The sequence below is a fragment of the Anarrhichthys ocellatus genome, unplaced genomic scaffold, assembly GCF_004355925.1.
Source record: "Anarrhichthys ocellatus isolate YVR2014 unplaced genomic scaffold, GSC_Weel_1.0 scaffold30, whole genome shotgun sequence".
Lineage (NCBI taxonomy): Eukaryota > Metazoa > Chordata > Actinopteri > Perciformes > Anarhichadidae > Anarrhichthys > Anarrhichthys ocellatus.
The window spans coordinates 2,060,833-2,078,335 of NW_022280060.1; the positions used below are offsets into that span (position 1 = coordinate 2,060,833).

Sequence of the window (17,503 nt, forward strand, 5' to 3'; positions counted from 1 at the left end):
GGGGGGGGGGGGGGGGGGGGGGGGGGGAGACGGGGACTCTACGCATGTATTCATTTTCATTTATCCCTCTACTATATAGATGTATCCAGGGTTTTCCATAATTGATACAGCATTCTAGTATTTATCATTGTTTATCACTTGTATACTTGATGAGCAATAACAAAGAAATCACAAAGGCAATAAACTGATCCAGTGGTTTAGACCAAGGCAAGGTAAACAGCATTGTTTAGAAAATAAAAAAGGGAAATAAACTGATATTTTTCCAAGAATGCTTGAATAAAAAAAAAAAAAAGAATTTTAAACATGCCAAATCGAGAAAATGACAGAAATCAGAATGCCAGTCCACACAGGACAAACTCCAAGGCGGATCAACCACAGTAATAACAGCTGCTGTTCCATCAAATACACCAGCAGAATAATAATCAGCACTGTATTACACAGGCTAGCAGGCTTCAACTAACCTCTTACTACGTCAGTCAACAGCAGACAAAATAGCGGACGAGCAAGCGGCATGGACAACAATGGAAAATAGCAGAATAAGTGCTGGTTGAAAGGTGTGGTTGAGGTGATTGGTAGCTGTGATTCATGTTGCTGCTTTCATTAAGCAGATTAGGTACGATGGCTCACAAACAGACACAAAAATATTCATTTGGAAGTGGTAAGAGGGGTATTTGCAGAGCTAAAAAAAAAAAAAAAAGGTGCAACAGTGAGCAGGTTTACTGTTCTGGTTATTATCCAGTAATCAAAGCCATGAAGAGCCAAATGAGAGGGAGACGATGTTGTTCAAAAGGAAGCGTGGGAGCAAAAGCCTCGGAAGCTGCGTAGCAGAGACCAGGCAGTGATGGTGCAGGTGTCTGGGATGGACAAAATAACATCTGTCTGTGTAGGTGTCTTGTCTGACTCAATGGGAAACATTAATTTCATCCAACCATACATCCATCTAGCTTTATGGAGAGGTACGATTTATATTCAGTTTTATTTTATTCCACTTTTATCTCATCACATAACTGCAAAGTTGAAGTGGTGGTTTCATGATGCTCTTTGAAGAAATGACTGGCTCGGTTCCCTCTCCCCACTCCCAGCTACCCTGGACCACTTAAACACAAACACGGTCTGGCAAGGCCCCAAGCCAGACACACCACTGTGTGTTTAAGCACACCGACTATCTGTACCAATGTGACGTCTGCATGCCCAATAGCCCCATAGCACAGAAACAAACCTGCACACATGCACATGCATACAGACATGCAAACGTATGCGCACTGATCCCCAAACATTACTATCAGCAGTTTCATGTGCAGCAAAATACAGGCACCATATATGTATTTTCATTTCAGTGTGCAGTATAATGGGATTGTCAGTCTCTGAGCTGAATGTGACATGGCTGGGATAATGGCTAGTGACAGAACACATTCTGAGATCAAGGACCCTGCATCAACTTAAACATGTTTAAACATCATACAAGGTTAAAGGTTTGAGTGTTCGTTAACATTCTTATCTTGTTCTTTAAAAGGGTTAGGTTAGGACTCCTTAAATAAAAGTGGACGTCTTAGTTCAACACAATAAAACACATAACTGATAAGGTTAATAAAACAAATATTAGAGGCTACGTAAACTTCTTGGTGAATAGCCTACCATCACATTTATTTTTGATGGAAATTGTACAGCAATTCATCGCCACACAAAGCACACGTCCTATTTACAGGTCACTGCTTTTACGCTGTTATTGATTTGACTGCATGAAACATGAAAAGCCTTAAAGGGAAAAGGCAACTGACAGCAAAGCCACAAGTCAGTAGGGACAATAAGGTGGACATTTCCTTAAGGACCTTTACCATGCAAGATAGAAAAAGAAATTATGAGATGGATAAGAAATATCCATTCATTATATGTTGTTTTTTTGTCTGATTCATTCATCCCTGACATCTAAGCCTTGTGATTCAGAGAAAGAAATCTATTCTCTGTCCCCTGAGCTGTAAGCCAATAACGTAGCACCCCAGTCTCCTCCTCGGACACAGTGTGTGTGTGTGTGTGTGTGTGTTTATGGTACTACACTGGAGCCCCACCCTTACTCCCAGTGCCATCACTGCCACCTCCCCACAGCTCCCACCCAGTACAGATACCATCACGGTAGAAGACCGGCCATTTACAGAGTAGCAGAATGAAGGACACAATGAATGAATGACTGAGACCACCACTGAATGACTTGCAGTGTGAAACCTCCTCCCCCTCCCAGCGGGATTAGAAAAATGCTTCAATACAAATATAAGCACGTATGGCATGTGGTGCATGCAAACATCGCTGGAAAGAATGACACAAACACACCGAGATTACCGTTAAAGCTGTGTGTGTATTATCTGGGGCCATTGTTCTCAGATTGCTGTAATAATCAGAAGACTAATTGAATTAAATCGTGGCAGAACTCATTCTAATGGTTGGGACATGGGGACCCAGAGATCCAACCAGCTGTTCTCTCTGTTGTCTTCCTCCAGCTCTCCATAGTACAGGGACAGGAGTGTTTTAATTCACAATTACATAAGGACCAATGGAGGGGTGGAGGGAATAAGAACAAAGGATCTTAACGAGGGGTGAAGGGTCATATGCAGCAGCAGAGGCACCATAATATGCATGGCTTTTTGTGTCGGTTTGCAACAAGCTCTCTTAATTACTGTACATTCATCGTGTTGAAGCTGAATGATTCATTAGACTAAAAATGGTGCTGAAAGAAGTGCACTTCATGTGGTATGTTCCCACAGAGGCTCTGTGTGGTGGGTGGTGCTAATGTGTGTAATGTCTGTTTAAACAAAAGCCCAGCTAGCACTGCAACACATAACACCACATGAGAGACAATATGCTTTCACAGAAAGGTCAAACCATGAACATTGCACATATTTATTAATGTTGTTGGCCATGTGTGGCGACAGTCTGACAATCTGACAACAACACGAATGCAGAGGCCTTGACAGAGGCTTTGAAGTGCTGCCTGTTCAGTGTTGTGTCTATCTACTACACAGCTCTATCAGTTACTGCAGGGTGTTCAGCAAGAGAGCAGAGTGGGTGAGCAAGCAGTTATAACCCAGTAAACGGTCTCCCTGAGGCAAGGGAAACACCTTCTGAATAACAAAAATCCTCCTTTTTGTAATGACTGAGGAAGGAGGGAGAGGCAGAGAGGGCGAATCAAACCTGCATATTTAGTCTTCCACTCAGGAAGCAGATTTAATAAAATAATCATGGTTGAAAATTAGGATTAAGATGTACACAATGGATATCACTATGTATGTGCATTGGTGACATAAAACTTAAAGATTATTTCATTTGATAAAAAAAACACAATTTAGGAGAATTTATTAATGACTGTTTTGGTTTCTTGAGCTGCAAAACAATCCTGAGCTCAATTGTGAGGATTTGCTGCTTTCTAGCCATCTTATGCGACAGTAAAATTAATATATTTGTGTTTTGGACTGTTAGTTGGACAAAAATGCAACACAAAGCTATCACCTTGGATTTGAGGATATGTGTTTCAAATCAATGAATTGAGAAAATAATTGGCAGATGAAATGAAAAATGACAATAATTGTTAGTTGCTCTACTGGTTTCCAATCTGCATGACACAAACAACACAGAAAAGACAAATAAATATTTTATACAATATAAGTAGCTCAGGATATGTGTCCATATGATGTATGGTGACATGTCCTTGAGCAATACCATAAACACAAATGTGCTCCTGATGCTCCAGTGTTTAACAGCTGCCATCAATGTACAAGTGTTTGTGTGAATAATAGGCAAACTGTTATACGCTTTGTCCACTAAAGTCAAGAAAAAAAAACGCTATATAAGTGCAATTTCTTTTTCACAATTTCGTTCTGCCCCAGTTTAAATTCAATCACATTTGACAGATTGGGTCTAGTGGAGTGTGGAAAGAAAGTGCTGCAGTAAGCTTGAAATTTATAACACCTGCTAATCTTATTTCTCTTATGAAAAGTCAACAAAATATCAGCGACAGGAGAGAGTAGACAGGACTCAATAACACTGTTTGTCTGCTTCGACTGCTGTTTTCATTACAGCCTCTCGCTGTCCCATAAATACACGAAAAGGGAGAGACAACTGTCTGAAACATTCAAAGAAGTCTTCTCTCCTATAAAACATATGCCATTGCTGATACACCTTCTTCTGCACTTTCCTGCTTTAGTGTTTTGATTTGTGAAAAGAATATAGAAAAGAACACAAATCAAAATCATTTAGTGGGGACTGCTGAAACCTCACAACGATACCAGATGTATGACACGGAAGGATTTTCTATACTGATTGATTGATCCCGTCACCATTCATAGGAAGACCATATCTATCTTGTGACAAAGCAGAGCAGAGCAGTGACCCATGGGTACAACTCAGACCTGAGACAGGAAACGATTTATCATCCACGCCATCTCTTCTAGCATGGCTAACAGCCTCTGGATGTTAGCCATGGTGTTAGCCTCTGGTTGTTGGGTGTCTCTCAAAGGAGAGACACCCAACAACACATGTTCAACAGTAGTGTTAAATGTTAGGAGCAAGCAATACCTATAGAAACAGTAAAATATACACACAAAGCCAAAGAGTTTAATACCCTTAAAACACATTTCATAGAATTTTTTTCTCCTTTCACACCTACTGCTGTTAAAAATAAAGTCGACAAATGTCTGTCTTTCTGCCTAAAGCTGACTCACACACACACGCACACACAGCGCTGTCATCCACACCCTGTGACTGTGTGTTACATGCTTGTTGATCATGGATGGAGTCATATCATACTCCCATCCATACCGAGACCGTTCATCTGGAACTGAGCTCTGTGAGTCGCAGCTCTGTGACACCGAACAATCTATCACTACACAGACAAATGCACAAGTTTAGCGCACAATTGCTTATGCCATCACAGTACAGACACGCAAGCACGGTAGAGGTCAGTTTTGTGCAGCCAGATTTCAGAACAAGCCCATTTTTTTTTTCCAGACACACATAAAGTAGGCTGTGTCTCGAGCCTGCAACTAAAGACAGTTGTTTACCTCCACAAACTGGTATCTAAAATAGTTTACATTCTTTCCCTCCACAACATCATGTGCAGTCTAAAGCCAGAGATTAATTATAGCCAATGGCCTTTCTTATCTTTGCTGTGTTGAGTAGCAACACTCAGCACTGCCGGCCATTGAACTCCAGCTCTGGTCTGCCACGTTGACTACTGGTACACTGTTGTTTTAACCCACTGAGTTACTGAAGACTATTTAAGAAAACAAAAACTTTTATCTTTGATTCACGGCATGTTTTTTTTCTTATGCAAGTTCAAAAGCTAAGATAGTAAGCTGGAAGGTAATGATTTGGTAATTGCCGCTGGTCTGGTGGAGTCATTGCCTACGGAGTGAGTGGCAGCATGTTAGCGATGATTTCCACCTATTTTTAGCAGACGGAAGGCTGTTATTCTGGGGATGCCCAAACAGGCCCCAGGCAGAGTACAGTGCGTACACAAGTGTGACTGTGTGTGTGTGTGTGTGTGTGTGTGTGCCTGTCTGTGTTTGTTTGTTTATGCAAACAGGGGGTCTCCTTACCTTCTATGGATGGGGCTTGGTCCTGGGCAGCATACAGCATGTCCTTGAAAGCCTGATGAGGAAAGCAGGAAAACAAAATGATGACACAAAAAACAGGTTGTACACATATGTACTTTTGCCAGGATGTTTAAATATATGACAAGTCATTAGAGTCCATATAATCCATAGATACAGCGGATTAATGTATGGAGTAACTGTGGGGTCATTTAAAAGATTAGAGTCGGTTCCACATCCGATCAAATATAGTGCATTTACAGTACACCAGTACAAGTAAGAAAGGATTACAGTAGACCATGCATTACACAATTATTAGCACCATCTGCTTTTAGAGTAGCATTTAGTAACATAACGAACAAGGCACAAACTCTGGAATTTTAATGAACACATTTAATGCAAGTTACACTAGGTACACATTTATTTCTACACTTGCAGTAGCTCAAAGAACTGCGAACGTTTAGGCCCAACTGTACCATATTTTGATTGCTGTAAATAAAGAATGATCCACATGCAGTAGAGTATATTAACTAGCTTGGAAAGAGTTTAGAATGAAAGTGCTGCTGTGTTATTGCTGTGATTTAGTTGATCTAAAACAGTGAAACGGGAAGGGAGACGGCCTGACTCCACAAGACTTTACAAAATTAACAATGATAACGTGAATTACAGATGAAATAAAATAGTTTGTTGACATGTTCAGAGATCGACACTTTCTAATTAAAAGTGCCGATTGGGGACATAGAGAGAGACAGGCAGACAGACCGACTGACAGAAACAAGGGAGAGAGACAGACATCATATGAGGTTGTTTCTCTGAACTAAGATTGATCGCAAAGATAATAAAAACTGACAGATAATTACACGCTGGCTCATCTGAACATATCAGTGGTAATCAGAGTAAAGACTCAAACTGAATCGTGCTTCCTGACTAAACTGCCGAAATAGAAAAACAATCCCATTAAACTTTATAAATTACATTTTTACTAAGAACTAGTAGTGTTCAGCATACTGCAAGTAAATAAAATGTGCAAATATGATGAGCAGTTGAAGGAGAAAAATGTTCCTGACAGATTGTATGTTTGATCCACTTATCCACTGATCATATCTAACCACTCTCTGTGTCCAGGTTTCTATACAGCCGTCTGCTTTTGTACCATGCCAGTGAGAGAGCGGTGTGAGTAATCCTGTGTGTGGGTGGGAGCCACTTAGAAACTGCTGTGCATTAGACAGCAACCTGGATTGTTGAAACTCAAATTCCTCTGTGAATTACCTGCACAATGAGACCGACACTGGAGTCTAATCCAAGAGGTACACATGTCATTTGTCCGTAGCATGTTGTCTCTACCTTGTCGGATAAAGATCACAGAAGAACACACACATGCACACGCACGCACGCACACGCACACACACACACCATTGGGAGCAGGGCCCGGGCCTGGCTAATCTCTGGTGAGCAAAAAAGGCCCTCCTGACTACGGGCTTGGCAGCAATCAGTGGGGAAACCTGTAGACAACAACTAAGTCAAGCCTAATGGGGCCATCCGTTCGAATGGCCATGCATTAACGTGATGATGATCCATACTTACTAAACCAAACACACGTGTAACACAAGTAGCACACTTATATGTCGGACTGAGGCTGCTGTCCATGGAGTTCAATCCTTTCATAGCATTGACAAGTTGAGTGGACACTAAAGCAAAATATTTTGAGATGATCATGTGCTTCTCCAAGGTGCTTGAGATTGGTATCCCTGTGCTTGAGATGGACACACAGTGCGCGTCATTAGTTTGAAGAGATCTCTGGCTCAATTAATGTCAATCGTGGATCAATTGAATCCCTGGCTCTGTCTCTGAGTGGATCCCTGCATGGAGAAACAGGAGCAGAGAGGGTAGGAGGAGTGGAGGGAGGGAGGGCAGCAGAAGGGCAGGTCTGGTCGGGGACCAGATGTCCTCCCAGTGGGGGAGGAATGACGAGGTGAGGATGGGAGGAAGGAGTGAGGTATAGAAAGGGGGGGGTTCTCAGCAGTTGCCCCGCCATGCCTGTTGTACACATAATGTTGTTGAACATGCTGATAAATCACACAGTCATTACACAAAATACAGATGAGGAGAGGAATGCTCTATATTTTATGTACTATTTCCATTATTTCTGTCACAAATCAAAGCTCGCTGTGCACGTGCTGGTTAAGACATCTAAACTAAATCACTCCGATGAATTAGGGAAAGACGACGCTTAACCTTTGAACGAACAGCAATCACTCACTGAAATCGTGCAAGCACCTGCTTTTCGTCAACATAATGTCACTATACTGGTTTGAATTGTAAATGTGAGTGTCTACATGCACCCTCCTTTTCCACGCTTACACAAGTGATTAGACTGCAGAGGTAAATGCATAAGTGGCCTTGTTCTCTCGCCCACACACAAACACACACACACACACACACACCTGCATCTCTAATTCTCACTCTTTTTGTATGCCTCTAATGTTCAATACACATTAGTTTCATAATATAAATCTGAATACAGTTGCCACACCTAATTATTGTCTGCACACATCTTACGTCTTGCGTGAAAAAGCCTTGAGCATGGAGAGAAAATGACTTAAAAAGCAGACAGTAAACTCAGCTCATAAAAACTACTTCTTCTTTTTAATGTTTGCACTTAATAACTATTACATTTAGAGGCAAACCCCCACATATCAACCTACATCCCCTGCCCTTTGTCAGAAGCACGACATGCACTCCTCCATACCAAACAGCTGTTTAGCATATATGTTTATAACTACCAATCCCACAGGATAAAGCAAGACACCTAATTACTCGATCACTCAATCGCCTCGTCAATGCCTCCATGTTGAAATGAAGTGCCTTACTAAACGAAGACTGTTATTGCTGGAACGGCCACTTTGCCGCATCCTTCTCATCTGCATAGAAACTGGCTGACCAATCTAAATAGACAGCGCACAGCTTTCCACACAATAGTGTGCTCTAAAAAAAAAAAAAAAAAAAAAGGAGGAGAGCGAAAACTGGGCAGCAGGTTAATTAACCCAACTAGCACACAAAGGCAATAATATCACTTCAAACCAGTCAATTTAGATGTGGGCGCGCCACAGATACAGCCAGCGTGGAAGGGTCTTATTTTACTGCATGGACGACGGGTAAAAGCCACCTGCGTTGCTTGAATAATGTGTCCGTTAGTAGTTCAATGGACAGACAACTGTATTATACTACAGCTGATGTGACGGCTGCAGTGGCCACTGCAACACAGAATGGAGAATAAATATAGGAGGGACAGTTGGCTACCACTGTGTGTAATGACTGGATGTTTTTTATGCATTTCTCCAGCTTTCTGTCATGTCCCCTTCATTGAATTGAGTCCATGGGTTGACGCTGCTTCTGTTGCACCACAGCAGGATATCCAGGCTTTGCATTTTTAGGCTTGACATTAAATTTCCCTTTAAGGTCGGTTTTATCTCAGTGAACCACTTCACTAAAGTAAACTGAAGTTTATGTTTGTCCTTCATCTGCAGGTGAAAGCTCTCTCCTCATCCCTCCCACAGCTAGTGTGCTGGGGTTTACAGAGGTCAGACAAAGACTGAAGGCAGCCGCAGTAACACAAACATACACAAACCCATCCTTCATGCAAACCCTATATGCATAATTCAGATTTGAGGAAGAATACAAATTGTATGGATAGGGACCAGCCCTGTTGTTATACATAATTCACAACCAATGTGAGAACAATGTTTGTAAGGACTGGGTTTTTGGAATGGAAACAAAAACAAAGGCCTCTGCTCCATGAGAGTCTCATAATGGTGGATTACAGATGTCTTCACGCCAGATTTATTGTTTTGCTGTAAATTTAAATCTTACAGAAGTAAGAAGTACAAAATATAGACTGATGAAATCAATTAATCTTTCATGCTTATAAAACAAAATCAGTTATTCCTGTAATAAAGTGATGAAAATATCCTTTGATATGCATGATCCCAGTTAAAAAACATGCAATCATCTGCAATAAAATTTCAGAATCAAATTGCCTCTGTTGATAGACACTGGCGTAAATGTATGGCTAAAATAGTATAACATTAAAACTTTGTCATTCAAATAATTATATCCGATATATCTGAATACCAACACAAAACGTGGATGACAGAGAAAATCTATCATCATCCATCTCAGGTCAGTGAGTGCCGAGCCGAAGACTGGAGGTGTAAAATGGCTGGTATGGCCATGCATCTGTCCCTGGGCTCACTGTGCGTCTGTCTGTACACACGACTGCACACAGGATGTGAATGTATGTTTATAATCAATTGAAATTGCATTCCACTGTAGAGTTGCCCCCTCATCAGTTTGTCCACTACATATCCGACACCCCTTTTTTTCTACTTTAATTATGATGTCCAAAGATGTTTTTATCACACGATGATGACAGCATATCATTCATGCCTCCAAATGTCTGCTGTAGCAATAATCTAACTTAATAATACTGTTCAGGGCATGTTTCCAAAATAAAACCAGCGCAGTGAGCCTCTGTTGAGCCTGGGATGTAGGCTGCTGAGGTTGATGAGAACAGGGTCTTTGTCTATAATTCATAGAGCTAAATGGAACGGAGCAGCCTGCCCTGTCACTGCATGTCTGCACTAAAGCTCTTAATGTTGAGCCAGCGAGAAGTGGGGTGTGAATATGAAATACTGCTCAAGTACTGTACACCACCCAACAAAGAGCATGTGTGCACACAAAGGTCTCCATAACTCCGCAGACATCAGAGAGAATATCCTGTTGGATGAAGTCTTGCAGGTTGATTCATAGAGACAACCATGCCTGTTTAATTGTGCAAAATAGTAATAACAACTACACTGAGAAAAACTAAAAATACTATATAACTCTGGTCAAAAACAAGGAATAATTACAGAAGAATATTTGCAATGTTACAGCAATGCATAATTAATGTCTGGGAAATGTCTCTGTTGTTCAGTTAGATGTGCAAATAATTTGGACGGAAATCCAAAGAAAATGTGAATTTATTGAACGGAATTATCAAAGTAATTGACAATGAACACCATTTTCCCTTTTTAAAATATAAACATAGCCCTCAGTTATATGATGGACAGACTAAAATAAAAATAAATCAAGGTTTGGAACAAAATAATATGCAGGCTAAATGAAATCGATGGTATCATTTTTCATTTTGCAAAGAAAACTAAACCTACAAAAAACTAAATAAATTAAAATGTCTATAATATTGTGAAATATCTATACTCTGTGTATTCTAAAAAATAAATATAATTGTTTTGTTAATCGTTTCAAGAAAGGCATTCAATTGTTCACATTGTTCATTTTTAAGTGTCAAAACTGAGCAAACAGCCATAATAAGCAATGAATGCTGCCTCTGGCTTAACACCCGCAGTCAATTTTCCGACCATAAACAATAGGACATCCCTTATTTTGGTGTGATTTATTGCTCTCAGTAGCAGGCGAACTGAAACTGAAATAAAGGTTTAAAAATCTTTCACATGGTGTCTTAGTTAAAAGCCCTATTGGCTCTTTTCTTCCACTTCCTTCTCAAAAAATGATGTATTTTGGGGGAGTTTCGGCCATGGCCATATTTACAAAGAGTTTATTTCTAATACAAGATAACATTTTCACTTTACCTCATACTGAAGATACTGTTTCCTCCACTCTGGAGTGATGTGGGACGAAAGATGCTCCGCGAATTTCATTTTGCCGGAACAACTGTCCTCTCAAACCCTCCGTTAAATCCAAGAGCGGCTGTCCCCTTCCTTCCCCGTCGACGACGCGACTTTTGCTGTTTCAGTCAACTTGCTGGCTCAACATGCGGTGCGTCAGCCCCGGCGCACTCAGCTCCTCCTCACTCCACTTCTGTCTCGTCCCGGTCAGTGCACTCCGAGCAGATCCCGTCCCGCATACTACTTCGCGGGAGGGACGGCAATGGCAGCGGTCTCTCTCCTTTAACAGGTGGTCAGCTTTGAACGAAGCCGGTGAAGAGTGGCTCAGTGACTTTGCTCCGTGCCTTCCTGGGCAGATCTGGGCACGTTGCGGTCCGCCATCGCTTTGAGCCACAGCGACGTGGTTGCGTCAGCAGAGCGCGCACTGGCACCGGGCGTTGTTGGGACCTCCAGTGAAAACTAGTTGGCGGTGCGGCCAGGGAACCCCTCACCTTCTATCTACACGCAGATAAATCAGGCACCGTCCGAGGAGCTTGCTTTTGCTATTGTTGTGTCTGCAATGAAAGAGGGGATACAGTTAAACTCCATAATATAAATACATTATCTGATATTATTTTAAGTTTACATTCAGTCGTTTGTATCCAACCAACCTGTGCAAACTCCATTTAAAGATCACGTGCATCACTTATGCATGGGAACACATCACTTTGTCCCTCTTCTGCTCGCATTTGTGATTAACAATCCTATTCGAGTTACGGTTAGGCAGAGTAGCCTGCTTATTTCTACAATTCATCCTGAAATGGGACAGCGAATTACAGATAGGCTATTTGGATGCTCAGTAGGCCTACAGACGATTTTTTTGGAAAAGCAGAGTTTTAAGAGAACAGGATAATAGGCTATTAGGCTACTAATAGGATATGTCAAAAGGATCTCATTATGTTGTCCAAACTCCAAAGCTCCCCACATACATGGCAAATGCAATGAAAGGTAATGACAGTAAGACTATAAACATCCTAAAAAAAAAAGTTAAATAGGCTATTCCGTGTGCTTTTGTTATGCAAATATCCACTGGTTTTGAGTTGATCTCATGAGCGTTTGGGACAACTGCTCAGTGTCTGTGTCAGGTGACAATTCATCATCATGCCAATAGCAGCACCTGCTGGACAAACTGCACTAATGCATTTTTTTACCACCAATGCGTATACATAGCTATATTTGCCTTTATAAAAAGGTGTCAACGAAACTCAAATTCGCTGCAGTAGAGGACAGAAAATCGACCTGAATATTTAAACTGAAATTGGACAAATTGGACTCGACAGTAATTCAACGAGCTGTAAAGCCCATATTAACTTCTGCATTACTAGGCTGTAGATCAAGGCTATCATCAAGCAGCCATGTAGCTGACTAGTAACTTTAAACTAACACAGGCAGAACTGCCGCACACTGAACATACTGAAAAATGACCATGTTGACAACTGTATAAAATACAATACAAGTAGTTTATATTTGAAGATACTTAAATAACCCAATTTTGACCCGTCCAAAGAACCAATTATCCTACTGCAAGCTACTTTGGTCATTAAATAACGTTAGCTTTTGACGCTGACAACAATTAGCGTTAATTGACGTTTACAAGTTAGCTGTTTTTACGTCAACCGAATGGTTAGCATACACACAATAAACAACAAACACGCCAAAAGCTTTTCTTTTCGTGTAGGTTTTGCTATCTACTTTTAAAACATAAGCATACTAAATTAAACCGAGAGTGTTACACTTTTTTTCTTAGTTTGTTTCGTTGTTTTTCTTTTTCTTACCAAAGTAGCAGGGCGGAACCTTTCTCGCTAGCAGTTTCTGTGGCCGGTGCTTTTAGTTTACAGTACCAGAGACGGACCAACGATAGAAACAAATCCGGCTGTCACGGATTCTTAACGATAACGGATTAAAAGACGAAATCGGCGCTGAAATACTTAACAAAGATATTTAGGAGAGCTACTCTCCGTTCGTCTTTAACGCTTTTCCTTCGGATCTACGTCGCACGTCGTCTCTGACGTTACGCTAACGTTACAAACAATAATAACAATGGCTTCTGGGTCGCCGTCGTCCTCTCCGGACACTGCGACGGGCTCAGGTACAGATCCAGCCCGGCCCGACACAGGGGAGCCTCTCGGTGGTGCAGGCTCGGACTCTGACTCGGACCTGGGTTTGGGTAAATTTGACTGCAGCGCCATGGAAATGGGGGACCGATTGGAGGGAGAAGAGCTGGAGCGGGAGTTTCAGTCTGCAGCCGACCGGGTACGAGATCTGGTTCAGACGGCCAGCAGGGACCAGCTGCTGTACCTGTATGCACGGTACAAACAGGTGAGTGTCGGATACATGTTACTGTTGTCGTGTAGGCTAAATGTAACCCCTCAAATACTGGCACCATGTGACTTTAGATAATAACCACATACATTGAATCCCCAACATCCTTGTGTCATCACTCATTTGTAACAGTTGAGATGAGATATGCATAGATACCTCTACGTTATCACCTGATGTAATTAGTTCTGGATAATACTAGACCAAAGGAATAATCCAGACTGGTTTTATTTTCAGGCCAAGGTTGGAAAGTGCAATACACCAAAGCCTGGCTTCTTTGACTTTGAAGGACAGAGAAAATGGTATGTAGCCTAAAATTGGAAGCCAGTGGTCAATAAATAAGTTGTTAAATGTCTTCTTTCCTAAATATGTTTTCAGTTTCAATGAAAGTTCATGTTAAAGTTTATTCTCTGTTAAAGTCTGTTATTTTGATGTTTTCTCCACAATGAAAAACTTTATTATTAATAATAATAATAATAATAATAATAAAACATTATTCTGATTATGATGTATTATGATCTCATTACAGGCAAGCTTGGAAGCAGCTTGGAGACATGGAAGCAGATCAGGCAATGCAGGAGTACATTTCCTGTGTCAATGTGTTAGACCCTGAAGGCTGCACAAAGGTAATGAGGACTAAATCTCTGAGAAGTCAAAGCTGATTGCCAACACCAATCTTGATTATAAACTACAATGTATGGTTACTGCTGTGTATATTTCAGAGTACCACCATAGTGGATTCAGTAGGGTAGGAACAGCGAGGTTTACTAAAACCTTCTTAAGGAACGATATAAACATCACAGAGGGTAAACTAGTGGCAAACTTGGTGAAATGAAGACATATCTTGTTTGCAGCGCTCATTTTGTTTATCCAGTCATGAAAAAGCTCCGACTCTTGTCCAGTAAATTATACATTGCCTACCGGATTATAGCATTCTGCAAAATAGCAAATTCCAACCACCTTTATGCTCATTAAAACAAGCCTTTAGAGGTGTTTCAAATTGGCATTAGTGTTCGACTAAGCTCTGCTCCAGGTAATCAAAAAAAAAGGATGACAAATATAGAAACATCCAATTTCATTGCTGCCCTTTTCTGATGCAGTGCATATTTCTTGCCAGCAGAGGTCAGAGTCACAATGTAATTTTGTCCCAAAGGCCTCTCAGTGGCTCTTTATTCTGTTCACAGAGCATGAAAAATACATGAGAAGGTTATGTTGTCTTCTGCAATAGCTGCATTTTGGGATATGAATAATGCAAATAACTGTCATAGTTAGATGTGCCCGTGTGTATCGTGACATAAGAGAGACTGTTTACATCCCTACAAGACTTTTGTCATATCCCTATGGTCATATCATTCAACTGTGTCAGGAGAGTTATGTTGCCTTGGACAGGCTGTCCTTTGGGGCAGCAGCATTCACTTACAACAACAAGTTGGTACTGTCTGCTTCTTGGGAAGAGTATTATTATTATTATTGGGACACTAAGAACAAACGTGTCAGGTGTGATCTTCTCATCAAAATGTGTGCTGACTGCTGAGTAAATATGAAACAAAGCACACCGAGTTAGTTTAGCTTTGTCTGCACATTGAGGGTTTCACATAAAAAATAATGTTCTAAAATTGAGAGGATTGCTATTAGGCCAACAAAAAGGACATTGTTTTGGCATTGTTTTGGAGAGGGCTAGACTATTCTGCAAATTTGTGGGAATTTTAGGCTACAAGTTACCGTCGCTTGTAATTCACACCTGAGCGTGGCTGCCATGTCCACATGAGGCAAATATCTGGACAAGAGTGTGTGGATTCCTTCTACAAGTGTAGCATACTCTCGAAACAGGGGGATGTATTCACAGTCACCGAATCCTCTACCAGCACTGACCAGAGAAATGGAAGTAGGTTGTTTTCTCTGGAATTAAAAAGCCAAAGAATGCATTTAAGGGACCTGTCACAAGTCCTGTGTGACCTCTTCCTTGCTGCACTTTTTCCTCTTTGTTCTCCACTGCTATGCTGCCTGCTTTTCCTCTATTAATCTTTCCCCCAACCTCATGTATTCTGTAACCCCTTCACTCTTTTGTTAACCCAACCCCTGTTTCAATTCTTTCCTTCCATATTTATGTCTCTTTAATAGCGTCGCTGCCAACCACATGTCAAATTCTGACACATTCTTTTCTCTTCGGCGGGGCAATACGCGCCGAGTCTGCCCCATAGTTGCACAATGCCAAGAGATAGAGAGCCCCGGCAGACAGGCCAGCAAACGCACAACTGTCCCCCTGAAAAGAAGCTGATTGTATTAGTGTTAACAAAGCAACATAGCTTGGCAGTTGCTATTCTTTGGGAACCACAGTCAAATGGTGTAAGTAGGAGTGCATAGACAGAGAAGCAGGGCAGAGAATAATAGCAAGAATTTGACCTCTGTTCCTGCCTCAATTGTTGAGCAGACACTGGCTTTCTATTACATTATACTGCAGAGGAGCAGGGCCAGTGCATCAGCGAATATTCTGAGTTTCTGAAGTGAATTAGGTTGTCCCAGAAGTTCACGCACCGTTGTTTTGCTTTCGCTTGTCATGTTCTCCCCACTCGCTCTATTTTCTGAAATCAGATTTGTGTGGGGTTTTTTTTGGTTGGTCAGTGAAGAATAGGCCGGCTGATAAAGTCCTGGCTGCACTGAATGTGGAACACAGAAGATTAACAAGAGTCACAATTAAGTTGCTGTACATTTTATATTGGTCTTGTGCATTTTGTTGGACTTTTACTACCTATGAGGTCACGTCTAAAGCCCCAGAGGCTTGTTTCAAAATGCACATTTTGAACTTCAACTGTGTCATGCAGTAGCTTTGCAGAGGTTAAAATCCATAGGTGCATTGAATAGACGGACCAACCCTTTTGTCTAGCATTGAGCACACTAAACAATAAGGTCAGTACCTCTCTCCATATAGATTAACAACACAAGCTGCAGAACTAAGCCAAACTAGACTTGGTTGGTGTTTCACACCAGCTATCATTGAACAAGAAGTAGGTTTGTTAACAATGACATTTTAGTATTTACTCTGTATAAGGTGGATATTGTTCGTTAATGTGTGCCTGTCTTTTATTTGACAGGAAAGACGAGGAGCAGAAAGACGAATGGGCTTCGGAGCAGCAGTCAGCTCTCTATACCAGGAGGAGATGATCAGGTATTTACATCACACACACACACACACACACACACACACACACAGAAACGGACAACCATACATCAGAAACTGCCTATTACATTGATTACGAGGGGCAAATATCTCATAGACACACGTTGTGCATTGTTGTCTCTTTATTCAACTCTGTGTTCTGAGATTGTGTTTTCAGAGACCAAAGTATTAAAATACAATTTCCCTGTTTTTGATTGTGCTGGAACAGACTCAGCTTTTTGCTTCAGTTGTGAATCATTTCTTATTTAAAGCTTAGGTCAACTGGATCTTCGTCTGGCTTTGTTAACCACTGGTCTTGATGCTGTATTTGATTCTATTCAACAGACCGTAACTGCAGTCAGGGCCCGGAGACGTCATACAGTTCTGATTTATGTTAATGAAATATATTCTCCATTTACTTCTGCCTGGCAGACTTACTCAAGCTTAAAAACCTCATCTTCATTTCAATGAAACGGAGCTCTTTTTAGGAGAGGAAAATTACATGTGTGAATCCTGCAGGTTTTTCCCCCTAAATGGCTGTATGCGATTAGTATGCACGGTCTTGGAAAGAGGCGGCCAGAGTCTCCCCTTTTTAATTACGTTACGATTCGGGAGGTACTTTGGGGGAGGGTGGTGATGAAGACCTGCCGGATAGAGCAGAGGGAGGCAGGTACAGCAGGTTTCCCAGAACGATGCTCCCCATCGGTGATATCCAGTAGCAA

The 17,503-nt window shown here is 41.3% G+C and overlaps 2 protein-coding genes across 2 annotated transcripts in view; one reads left to right on the plus strand and one right to left on the minus strand.

Annotated features, from left to right (window-relative positions):
- xpr1a (xenotropic and polytropic retrovirus receptor 1a) overlaps positions 1–11,673 on the minus strand; it is a 62,864-nt gene extending 51,191 nt beyond the window's left edge. Inside the window, exons 1-2 of the mRNA XM_031864316.1 lie at positions 11,231–11,673; positions 5,586–5,637 (exon numbers count right to left, since the gene is read on the minus strand). Of these exons, the coding sequence (XP_031720176.1) occupies positions 5,586–5,637; positions 11,231–11,299 (121 nt within the window). The 5' untranslated portion in view covers positions 11,300–11,673. The remainder of the gene's footprint in view (positions 1–5,585; positions 5,638–11,230) is intronic.
- A 1,458-nt stretch (positions 11,674–13,131) lies between these two features.
- The window catches only part of acbd6 (acyl-CoA binding domain containing 6), a 30,372-nt gene continuing 26,000 nt past the window's right edge, over positions 13,132–17,503 (plus strand). The window contains exons 1-4 of the mRNA XM_031864317.1: positions 13,132–13,624; positions 13,862–13,926; positions 14,154–14,250; positions 16,717–16,790. Coding sequence (XP_031720177.1) covers positions 13,346–13,624; positions 13,862–13,926; positions 14,154–14,250; positions 16,717–16,790 — 515 coding nt within the window. The 5' untranslated portion in view covers positions 13,132–13,345. The remainder of the gene's footprint in view (positions 13,625–13,861; positions 13,927–14,153; positions 14,251–16,716; positions 16,791–17,503) is intronic.